We start from the raw sequence: 12,512 nt of genomic DNA on the forward strand, positions 1-12,512 counted from the left end.
TCCCAGCACTTAGGGAGGCCGAGACGGGCGGATCACGAGGTCAGGAGTTCGAGACCATCCTGGTTAACACGGTGAAACCCCGTCTCTACTAAAAAATACAAAAAACTAGCCAGGCGAGGTGGCGGGCGCCTGTAGTCCCAGCTACTCGGGAGGCTGAGGCAGGAGAATGGCGGCGTGAACCCGGGAGGCGGAGCTTGCAGTGAGCTGAGATCCGGCCACTGTACTCCAGCCTGGGCGACACAGCAAGACTCTGTCTCAAAAAAAAAAAAAAAAAAAAAAGAAGATATACCTAATGTAAATGACGAGTTAATGGGTGCAGCACACCAACGTGGCACATGTATACATATGTAACAAACCTGCACATTGTGCACACGTTCCCTAGAACTTAAAGTATAATAAAAAAGAAAAAAAAAACATAGTCTGGAGAGACAGTGTAAGCATGAGTATCAAACTCAGATATGGCAGAATTTTTCAAATATCACATCGGAAATTTAAAATAATTATGTCTAACATATTAAGACAACTGATAGAAAAAGTGGATAACATGTAATAAGAAATAGATAATGTAAGCAGGAAGCTAGAAAAACTAAGAAAAAAAGGAAACGTTAGAAATAAAAAACATTGTAACAGAAATTAAGAATGCCTTTGATGTTTTTATCAGTATACTGGACACCACCAAAAAAGAATCAGTGAGCTTGAAAACATGTCATTAGAAACTTCTAAAATTGAAAAGAGAAAAAATAATAAAATAAAAGAAACTGAATACTTGAGATCTTTGGGAAAATTACAAAAGTTATAATACATACATAATGAGAGTAACAGAAGGAGAAAAAGCAAAGAAAGAGAAATACTTGAAATAATAATGGCTAAGAATTTTCCAAAATTAATGGTAAACAACAAACCACAGATCCTAGATGCTCAGAGAACATAAAAAGTGCTCAATAGCAAAAATGTCTAGACCTAATAATTTGCTATATTCAAACTACAGAAAATCAAAGACAAAAAGAAAATCTTGAGAGATAAAAGAGGTGGGAAAAACTTAAAATATTTAAAATATTTAAGCATTGAAGAAAAACACAACCAACCTAGAACCTTCAAAACTTAAAGAGAAATAAAAACATTCTCAGAAAAAAAATGAGGTAATTTGTTGCCAGTATCCCTGCATTGGAAGAAAATATTTTTAAACGTTCTTCAGAGAGAAGGAATATAATACATGTCAGAAACACAGCTCTACATAAAGAGAGAAAAAATGTTAGTCAAGGAATAAAAGCAAAAAACGCCAGGCATGGTGGCTTATGCCTATAATCCCAGCATTTTGGGAGGCTAAAGCAGATGGATTGCTTGAGCCCAGGAGTTCAAGATCAGCCTGGGTAACACGACAAAGGCCTATCTCTACAAAAAATACAAAAATTAGCCAGGCATGGTGGCATGTGTCTGTAGTCCCACCTCACTTCGAGGCTGAGGTGGGAAGATCACTTGAGCCTGGGAGGTTAAGACTGCAGTGAGCTGTGATCACACCACGACACTCTAGACTAGGCAATAAAGCAAGGCCCTGTAAAAAAAAAAAAAAAAAAAAAGAAAGAAACTATTTTATATTCTTTTCTCTTAACTGATCTAACAGATACAGACTATTCATAATAATAATGGTAACAATGTCCTCCGTGATTATAGCTTATAGATAAGTGAAATGACAGGAATCTTATAAGTGACAAAAGGCAGGAAATGGGAATTGTCTGAAATCAGAATATCTGCATTATCCGTGAAGTGATATAGTGATATTTAAAAGTGGACTTGGATATTCTGTAAATGTACATTGCAAATTCTAAGGCAACCACTATACAAAATTTTAGGAAATGTAACTGACACCCTGAGAAAGGAGAAGATATAGGATCATATTAAATATATAATTAAAGCCAGAGAAGGCAGGAAAGGTATGGAAGGTGAAAAAGAAACAAAGAACTAGGACAATAAAGAGAAAATAGCTATAAATATGGTTGATATTAAAGCAAATATATCAATAATCACTTTAAATGTGAATGGTCTAAATACATCAATTCAAAGACAGAGGCTGTCAGGGTAGGTGAATAAACAAATCCAACTCTATGGTGTCTACCAGAAATTGGCTTTAAATATATGAAAACAATAAGATTAAAAGTAAAGGAACAGAGAAAGATATACCATGCTAACTAATCAAAGCAAAGCTAGGGTAGCTATATTAATTTGAGACAATGTGGACTTTAGAGCAAGAAAAATGATTAGAGATATGGAGGGACATTACACAATGATCAAAAGGTCATTATTCAAGAAAACGTAGAAATACTTAATAAGCATGCACCTAACAACATAGCAATAAAATTCATGAGGCAAAAACAGATGGGACTGCAAAGAAAACATACAAATTCATTATATTTGCAGCCTTCAGTACCATCTAACTGTAATTCACAGATCCAACAGGCTGAAAATCACTAAGAATATAGTTGAACTTGGCACATCACCAATCAACTGGATCTAATTGATACTTACAGATTACTCCATTCAACGACAGCAGAATACACATTCTTCTCAAGCTCTATGGAACATTTAATAAGACAGATCTTATTCTGGGCTATAAAACAAACCTTAACAAATTTAAAAGAACAAAAGTACAAAGTACAGTGTCATTCCACAATACATTTAAACTATATTACCCTATTACCAAAAGTAGATAAAGGTACTATAAGAAAAAAAACTACAAACCAACATCTCTCATGAATAAAGATACAAAAATCCTCAATAAATTGTTAGCAAACTGAATTCAACAATGTATAAAAAGAATCATGTGCCATAACTAAGCTGGGTTTATCCCAGGTATGCAACACTCATGCAATATTCAAAAATCAATTAATGTAATCCACCACATCAACAGACTAAAGAAAAAATTATATGATCAATAAGAAATGAAGAAATATCATTTGGCAAAATCCAAAGCCCTTTTATGATTTTTAAAAACTATCAGCAAACTAAGAATAGTAGAAACTTCCTCAATTTCATAAAGAATATCTGCAAAAAACAAATAGCTAACATTTTAATCATGAGAAAACAGATGCTTTTTCTCTAAGAAAAGGAATAAATCAAGGACATCATTACTCACCACACCTATTCTACATTGTACTGGAAGTCCTAACTAATGCAGTAAGACAATAAAAGAGAATAAAAGAAATATAAAATGAGTAAAATTATTTTTGTTCAACAACAACAAAAATCTAATAGGCCATTATAGCAAGGTTGCTAGATACAAGGTTAATATACAAAAGTCAACTGCTTTCCTATATACCAGCAAAGAACAAGTGATATTTCAAATTAAACATACAATACCATTTACATTATCATCAAAAAAATGAGATAGTTATAAACCTAACAAAATATGTATAAGATATATGTAAAAAAAACCTAAAATACTCTGATTAAGGAAATCAAAGAATAAATAGATCTAAGATCTAAATGGAGCAATAGTCCATATTAAAGAATAGGAAGTCTCAATATTGTTAGCTGTCTGTTCTTTTCAACTCATTTCAGTGCAATCTCAATCAAAATTCCCACAAGCCATTCTGTGGGAATCAAAATGGAATCAACAAACTGATTCTAATTTGAATGGAAAGGCAAAAGACCCAGAAGAGTTAACACAATATTAAAGGAAAACAAAATCAGAGGATTGACACTATCCAACTTTAAAAATTCCTGTAGCCCTACAGAAATCAAGACAGTGTGCTGTTGATGAAACAATAGACAAATAGACCAACTGGAACAGAAGAGAGATAAAAAGAATCACATACATAGAGTCAATAAATTTTTACAAAGAGGCAAAGGAAATTCAATAGAGAAAGGAGTCTTTTCAACAAATAATGTTGGAATAATTAGTCATCCACATGTAAGCAAAAAATGAATCTAATCTAAGACCTTACACCTTACCAAAAATGAACTCAAAGTGGATCATAGATCTAAATATAAAATGCAAAACTATAAAATTCCTAGAAGATAGCAAAGGAAGAAGTGTAGGTGACCTTAAATTTGGTGATGACATTTTAGATACAACAAACACACAATCCATGAATGAAAAATTGATAAGTTATACTTACTAAAATAAAAACACTTTGCTCTGTAAAAGACACTGTGAAAGAAATGGCAAAGAGCTGAAGAGATACCAAAAAAGATATATAGATGGCAAATAAACATATAAAAAGATGTTCAACATATATGTTATTAAGGAATTGTAAATTAAATCAACAATGAGATGCCACTACAAACCTATCAGAATGGTTAAAATCCAAAGCATTAAAAACACAAAAACTGGCAAAGAACATGGGAACTCTCGCTCATTGCTGGTAGGAATGCAAAACACTACAGCTACTTTTAAGACAGTTTAACAGTTTCTTACAAAGTTAAATATAGTATTACTATATGATAGAGCAATCGTGCTCCTTGGTTTTTACCTGTGTAGAAAATATATGTCCCTACAAAAGTTATGCAGTATCTAACAGGTACTGAGTTGTTTTGCACCTAATTAATAAAGAAATTGTTGGACTTCTTTTGTGGTTTAGGAGTATTGTGAAAAAATTACTGAAACCATATAGGTACCAAGAGCCTCTTTCTAAACTGTTTACAAAAGACTGTGTAAATACTGATCACAAGAAAGCATATGTAGCTGTACAAATATCAGATAAACATTAAAACAAAATGCGTTTTTAAAATTTTATTTATTTTATTTCTTTTTTGGAGACGAAGTCTCACTCTGTCACCCAGGCTGGAGTGCAGTGGCACAATCTCGGCTCACTGCAACTTCCACCTCCCTGGTTCAAGAGATTCTCCTGCCTCACCCTCCCAAGTAGCTAGAATTACAGGCGCGTGCCACCACACCTGGCTAATTTTTTGTATTTTAGTAGAGATGGGGTTTTAGCATGTTGCCCAGGCTGCTCTCAAACTCCTGAGCTCAGGCAATCTGCCCAACTCGGTCTCCCAAAGTGCTAAGATTACAGGTGTGAGCCACTGCGGCCAGCCTATTTATTTTTAACTTTCATTTTAGGTTCAGGGGTACTTGTGAAGGTTTGTTACACAGGTAAACTCATGTCATGGAGGTTTGTTGTACAGATTTTTTCATCACCCAGGTATTAAGACCAATATCCAATAGTTATCGTCTCTGCTCATCTCCCTTCTCTCACCCTCTACCCTCAAGTAGACCCCAGTGTCTTTTGTTCCCTTTGTCTTCATGAGTTCTCATCATTTAGCTCCCACTTATAAGTAAGAACATGCAGTATTTGGTTTTCTGTTCCTGCATTAGTTTGCTAAATATAAGGGCCTCCAGCTACATCCATGTTCCTGCAAAAGACATGATCTTGTCCTGTTTTCTGACTGTATAGTATTCCATGGTGTATATGTACCACATTTTCTTTATCCAGATAATTTGTCATTGATGGGCATTTAGGATGATTCCATATCTATGCTTATGTGAATAGTGCCGCAGTGAACATTCATGTGCATGTATCTTTATGGTAGAATAATTTATATTCCTCTGGGTATTTACCCAGTAATGGGATTGCTGTGTTGAATGGTAGTTCTGCTTTTAGCTCTCTGAAGAATCACCATACTGTTTTGCACAATGGTTGAACAAATTTACACTCCTACCAACAGTGTATAAGTGTTCCCTTTTCTCCACAACCTCACCAGCATGTGTTGTATTTGACTTTTAAATAATAGCCATTCCGACTAGTATGAGATTAGGTATCTCACTACGGTTTTGATTTGTATAAAACAAAATGCATTTTCAGAGATTAACAAACAGTCTCCATTTACCAGGTAAAAAGTATAAATTTGTACACAATAAATAAATAAGATATTGTCCAAATATATAAACCAATTTGACAGAACTACCATAAGGCATAGAGAAATCCATAGTCACAGTGGGAGAAATTAACATACATCTCTTGGTAATACAGAACAAACAGAAAAACTTCAATGAAAAAAGTAAGGACTGAACAGAACAATAAACATATTTGATCTAATAGATGTATACAAAAGACATACTGACTAAACAGTCACAAAGCTAAGAACAAAATTCTTCAGCTTACTCTAATTAAAAATAAATCAATGCTATTGAAAATTATCATACTATTTAGTGTTTCCATTTTGATAGCTCCAAATATCTTAGCTGGAGATTTCCTTTTTGAAAATGCAACTTTATCCTCAGGTAAAAAATCTTCATCTAATAGCTCTTCCATTTTCTGAGCTACAAAAAAGATGCTTTTAATCCATTAAATAGAGAAACGAATTTATCAAAAAAAAACCTCTGTGATTCAAAATACATATCAATTATCCCTCAATATTTCCTCTCATGTTTTGAAATAATATAATCAAATACCACGTTGTTGAGACAGTGAGTTATAGGCTGAGTATGTAAAGTGTAAAAATATAGAACTTTTCAAGAAAACGGTTTCATAAGGTATTCATATTTTATAATAAAGTTAAATTTTTATAACAGATATAGGTAATAAAAATGATAAAAACATATTAAAAATAAACTTTAAAAGGAGATTCAAAAACAGATCAGGTAAGAAATACAGAAAACATAAGTGATAGTATATTAACCCACAAAATATCAGTACTTACATTAAATATGAATGTGTTAAATGTTATATTTTCAATTCAAAGATTACCACATTGGATCTAAAAAATAACTAGAATACATTTAACACATATAATACAGCTAAGCTATAATAATACAAAAAGGTTGAAAGTATAATGATGAAAAACTGTGTTCTGCAAATGCTTATATTAAAAAGATGCTATGTTAATACCTGACAGATCAATGACAAAGAAAGTTACTACAAAATGTCCATCATATCGTGGGTGAGGCTACATGTAGGTGGGGGAAGGTGGTATATGAGAAATCTCTATCTTCCTCTCTACTGTGAACATAAGAATGATCCAAAAATTAAGTCTATTTTTAAAAATGTCCACCATAAAGACAATAGTTTCGGCACTCTTAAGAAAACTTAACAATTTAAAATGTCTATGTATATAATAAGCTTTAGAAACAGAACAAAAACTGGCAGAACTACAAAGAGATAGAGAAATAAGTAATCACAGTAGAATTTAAAATACCTTTCTCATAAATGATAAAATAAACAGAAACTCAATGAAGTTCAGAACACATGAAAAATATAATTAATCAACGACAATGGAGAATATACATATATACACATACACGTTTTCTATATATACACATATATGTATACATGACACATAAAAATCATATTTATGATTGAACATATAAACAAAGGAGAGAATTTTAACTAAAATCATTACACAATATTCTTAATGATTGTATTTACTTTGAAGTCTCACTTTTCTGCCAGTACTAAGTTTTGTAATTTGAGATGGGCTTTTTAAAATTAAAACTTTATTTCAGGTGGAAGATTTTCATCTACTATTTCATCCATCTTCTCAGTTGCATAAAGAAAGGCTTTTAACCCAATAAAAAGTGAAAAAGACTTTACTGTAAAGTCTCTGAATTATTAATACATAGAAAGAACCATTCAAAGTTTCCTATCAGTTTTATTTTGTTCTCTTTGAGACAGAGTCTCACTGTCGCCCAGGCTGGAGTGCAGGAGTCGATTCAGCTCATTGCAACATCCACTTCACGGGTTCGAGGAATTCTCCTGCCTCAGCCTCCTGAGTTGCCCGGACTACAGGCGCCTGTCACCACGCCCAGCTAATTTTTGTATTTTTAGTAGAGACGAGGTTTCACCGTGTTAGCCAGGATGGTCTCAATCTCCTGACCTCGTGATCCGTCTGCCTCAACTTCCCAAAGTGCTGGGATTACAGGTGTGAGCCACTGTGCCTGCCCCTATCAGTTTTATAAGACTTTACACTAGTCAATACAATTTAAATAAATGTCACACAATAAAACCTCTGATGCATTTTCAAAATGAATCATGAAGGTAAATGCAAAACCCATCAGAGTACTCTTCCTGAACGTATGTGGAGGCACTCTTGTTACTTCATACATACACTTAGAAAGTTGAAATTAGACTTTATTTTACTAAGTGTACTCACATTTTTAAAAGTTTTTTTATGACATAGGTGACACACTGAATAATTAAACTGATTAAAAGTAATTCCAAAATAAAGAAAGAAAGAAAATAGAAAGTAATCTGAATCAAACAAAAAAAATTGAAAAACACCCCCACCCAAAATATTTAAATCCAAATATATCAGTAAGTACAATAATTGTAAATGGATTACATATTTTACATATTCTAAAAACAAAGACACACACTGAACTGATAAACAATTTAACTATAAGTTCTTTATAGAGATATGACTGAAAAAAATGCAAACATTAACCAAAATTACTCTGTAGTAATTATGTCAATGTCAGACAAAATAGACTTTTAGTCAAAAGACCTTACTAGAGACTAAGATGATCCCTTTCATAAAAATAAAAGGTTGAGTTCATAAGGAAAACCTAACTTTTTACTTGTATACATCTAATAATGTAGACAGTATAAGGAAAATGGACAGTACTGTAAGAAGAAATAGGTAAATCCACATAGTGGGATAATTTAACATACATCTCTCAATAATTGATAGAATAATCAAGATCCAAGGAAATCTAGAAATAAATTTAAATAACACAATAAAAAATGAGTTCAATGGATGCCTATAACATTGTAGCAGAATACATATCCATGGACAAAATTCTGCTTAATTAAAATTTCATTAATGTAATTACAAATAATTTAATAATATTAATTATTTCCATATTTACTATGGAATCTCTTCTTTCTAGCAGCTCCAGTTGCAGGCAAAAGATTTTCATCTGATACCTCATCTTTTGCTGGACTACAAGAAGGAAGGCTTTTAAAAGCACTAGAGAACTGAATCTATGGTGCAACCTCTAGATTCACAATATATATTAATTACTCAATGATATTTTGTCTTTTTTTAATGATATAAGCACATCGGTGTCTAGTTAAAATACAAGCATAAAAATACATTTTTACTTGTGCCAAAAGCTGTTCTGTTAATTTTTATATACATGGGTATTAAATACATTTTATTTGTAAACATTATTTTATTTACTACTATAAACATTATTATAAATACTTGTATATTTTAAATTTTTCCTTTTCTTATTATATTCATACTTTAGGTAAAGCTTAAAATTTTTGGTACCAAATATTGCTAAGGAAAAATGTGTAATGATAAAAAATAGAGTAGAAAGAGAGTGAAAGAAACATACCATGTAGGAAAAATAGGAGAAGTCAAGAAAAATGATATAATTGCACCTAAAAAATCAATAATTAGATTATGTATGGTTATAAGAGATAATTAAAAGAAAAAATATCAGACTAAATATGAGCATATACCAAACATCACATATTCTCTCTTGTAAGTTGGAGTTGAACAACGAGACATATGGAAACATCAGGGACAACACACACTGAGGCCTGTCTGGAGTAGGGGGCAGGAGTAGGGGCAGCATTAGGAAGAACAGCTAATAGGTGCTAGGCTTAATACCTGGATGACGGGTTGATCTGTGCAGCAAACCACAATGGCACACATTTACCTATGTAACAAACCTGCACATCCTGGACATGTACCCCAGAACTTAAAATTCAAGCTGATTTTAAAAAGAGTATACACAATTATCTAAGTTTGTTACAATAGACATAGCAAAATCACAAAGAAACAAAGAAGTTAATAGGATGAAAAAATGTATCAAGCAAATACCAACCGGAAGAAAGTTTGTGGAGCCATAATAACAGATAAAGTAGTTATTGAGGAAAACAAACAAAAATTATGAAAATGGTAAAGTGAATCCTTTCATAAGGAAAAAAATGTTCTGTCTTTGAAGAATATAAATTTAAGTTTACTTGCACACACAAAAAAATAGAGCATTATAAGATACAAAGCAAAACCTGATACTAATACAAGAAGAAAGAGAAATCCACAAAGTGGCAGATTTGACACAGGTAACTCAGTAATTGTAAAAGAAACAAGTCATCAATAAAGATCTAGTAATGTGATGGAAATAAGTAGCAAAAGAAGCATATGGTTCAAGGCATATTTATGAACCAAGAACAAATTTCTCCTGAATTTAATAAAAATAATTGATAAGATTTATAAATAATTACTTACTTTTTCTTGAAGTTACTTTAGCTTGAAGTTTCTTGGTTTGAGATTCTCTTCTTGATAATAAAACTTTCTCCTCAGGCAACAGATGCTCAAGTGATATATCCTTTTTTTGGATTTCAAAAGGAAATGCTAAATAGAAAAAAGATAGATGTGCAATAGAACTTCTGGATATGCCAAGTAATCATCAGACTTTCCACCCATGGGAGTCAAATGAGAAAATCATATGAATAGTTTTCATGAGCATGTGAGGAGGCAGTGATACTACTTAGTAATTAATGACCATTCAAATACCAACCAAAAAGTATCATTACTTTTGTTCTCTAGTTATCTTAGGGTATTCACACATTAGGTCAAAGTCAAAAGTTGATAAAATATAGTCTGAAGTACACATTGGTGAATCAAAGGAAAAGATCTGATGAGTTCAATATAAAATAATTTAAAGTTATCAACAATTATTATACTTACTTTTGTGCTTTTCCACTCTGGGATTTATTTGTTTCTTTTCTTGCATTTGGAGTTTTGACTTTGAATCTTGATGAACAGAAACCACATTTTCATTTGGTAGTACAATATGAGCTATATCAAGAGATGCATTTAGTCCACCAAATGGAAAAATAAATCTATGAATGTATAACATGTACATTTCTCTTATTTTTATAAAGTTATAAGTAAATTACCATAATGCTATATCTGACACAAAAATAGAATAGTTTTAATGGCTGTTATGGAAGCTAACGCATTATTTCATAAATATTCTGAAGCATCAAATAAAGTTTATATTGGTCTCCAGGATTCATAAGTTTACACTTTAATACATAATCAAAATACTTACATAATACATGATGATTTATACTTTAGCTTAATATATAATCATAGGTCAAACAATGAAAATGCACATGCATAAGCTCATTCATTATAGCATTATTTGTAATTGCAAAGTATTCAAAACCATTAAGATTTTCACACATAGGAGATTGGTCAAATGAACAGATATATATACCACAAACAATGGTATAATTACAGTCTATAATTATATGGAGATGGGGCTGAGAGTTTCCAGAGAACCTGTGAGCTAATTCGCACCCAAAGACTGCTGTTAGTTCTAAACAGCTACCAGGCAATGATAGACAGCCTATGTCCCAGCAAAGTATTGAGACTCATGGTTAAATTGTAAAGGATTTTTTTTTAAATGTAGAACCTTTTGAGATCACTTTACCTATCTACCAAAGGCACCTTAGAACATTATGTACTCTTCTTAAACTTAATGAGAAAAAGTGGTACCTTGTGGAATGAGTCACTACAGATCCCCTCCTTCAGAGTATCAGGACAGAGAAGCTTCACTCAAGGAGGAGAAAGAAAGGGGGTATATGAGATGCCAACTTCAAGACCCTCTCATTCCTCAGCTTAGTAATTGCTTGGGCTCTTTTCACTTGGGCATACCCATGATGAACCTACCACTAAAATCATGTTTGGCCCACCCTTGCAGAGGCTAGAGCAGCCCTGTGAATCACAACGCTGGTAGTCCTTTGGTTCTACAATCAAGAGTAAGAACAATAGAGGAGGTGGTTGACCAGACTCAGATTTCTAGGTTCTTTCATGCCACTCTTGCTGAGATTCCAATTCAATGAAACTCCCGCATAAGGTCAGGTCATATGTTCTGTGACAAAATCCAGAACTTAACTGAAAAATGTTCAGGCATGGGAAAAGCAGCAGTTCCTGGGGTAGAAAAGACTGACTAGCAGGAAAGTGATGTATTAGGTTGGTGCAAAAGTAATTCAATGGCAAAAACCACAATTGCTTTTGCACCAACCTAATAAAATGGCAATCAAGCGCCCTCTCCTGAATGATGCATGTAGAGACAATCTCTAGATCGGGCTACTAAACAATGAAGTTGATGCGCCCTACTAGGGTCAGCACATTGAGGACTCTATGATTAATAAAATATTACTCCCTCTACCCTTCCCTGTGAATTTGGAGATGAATTGATGAGCCCCTCTAATTTTTACTGAGAACTCTCATCTTCCAACAATGAACAAGACCAGGGGTTAGGCTAAGTCCCAAATCCCCAGTGGGGACCCGGTTCAGAGTTAAATGGGAAGGTGTGGATAATTATATTTCTTGGGCCTTTGGATACTGGTATATAAGTGACTATGAATATATACTCCAGCATCAGAATGAAGGGGAAACTGATAATTCTCTCTAGTTTGACGTCTGAGGTCACCACCAGTGGGGACTTTATCTAGACCCAACTTTGGGTGGGTCTCTTTGGCCAATTACAAATTCTACTGTTATAGTGCACACTACACAATATATTTTGTTATAAATATATCACTAAGTGA

At 33.0% G+C, this 12,512-nt stretch overlaps 1 protein-coding gene across 1 annotated transcript in view; it reads right to left on the reverse strand.

Annotated features, from left to right (window-relative positions):
- The window catches only part of CCDC7 (coiled-coil domain containing 7), a 408,075-nt gene that overhangs the window by 129,426 nt on the left and 266,137 nt on the right, over window positions 1–12,512 (reverse strand). Inside the window, exons 28-29 of the mRNA XM_031652409.1 lie at window positions 10,639–10,749; window positions 10,177–10,302 (exon numbers count right to left, since the gene is read on the reverse strand). Of these exons, the coding sequence (XP_031508269.1) occupies window positions 10,177–10,302; window positions 10,639–10,749 (237 nt within the window). The remainder of the gene's footprint in view (window positions 1–10,176; window positions 10,303–10,638; window positions 10,750–12,512) is intronic.

Source organism: Papio anubis, chromosome 11 (genome assembly GCF_008728515.1).
Source record: "Papio anubis isolate 15944 chromosome 11, Panubis1.0, whole genome shotgun sequence".
NCBI classification, from domain to species: Eukaryota; Metazoa; Chordata; class Mammalia; order Primates; family Cercopithecidae; genus Papio; species Papio anubis.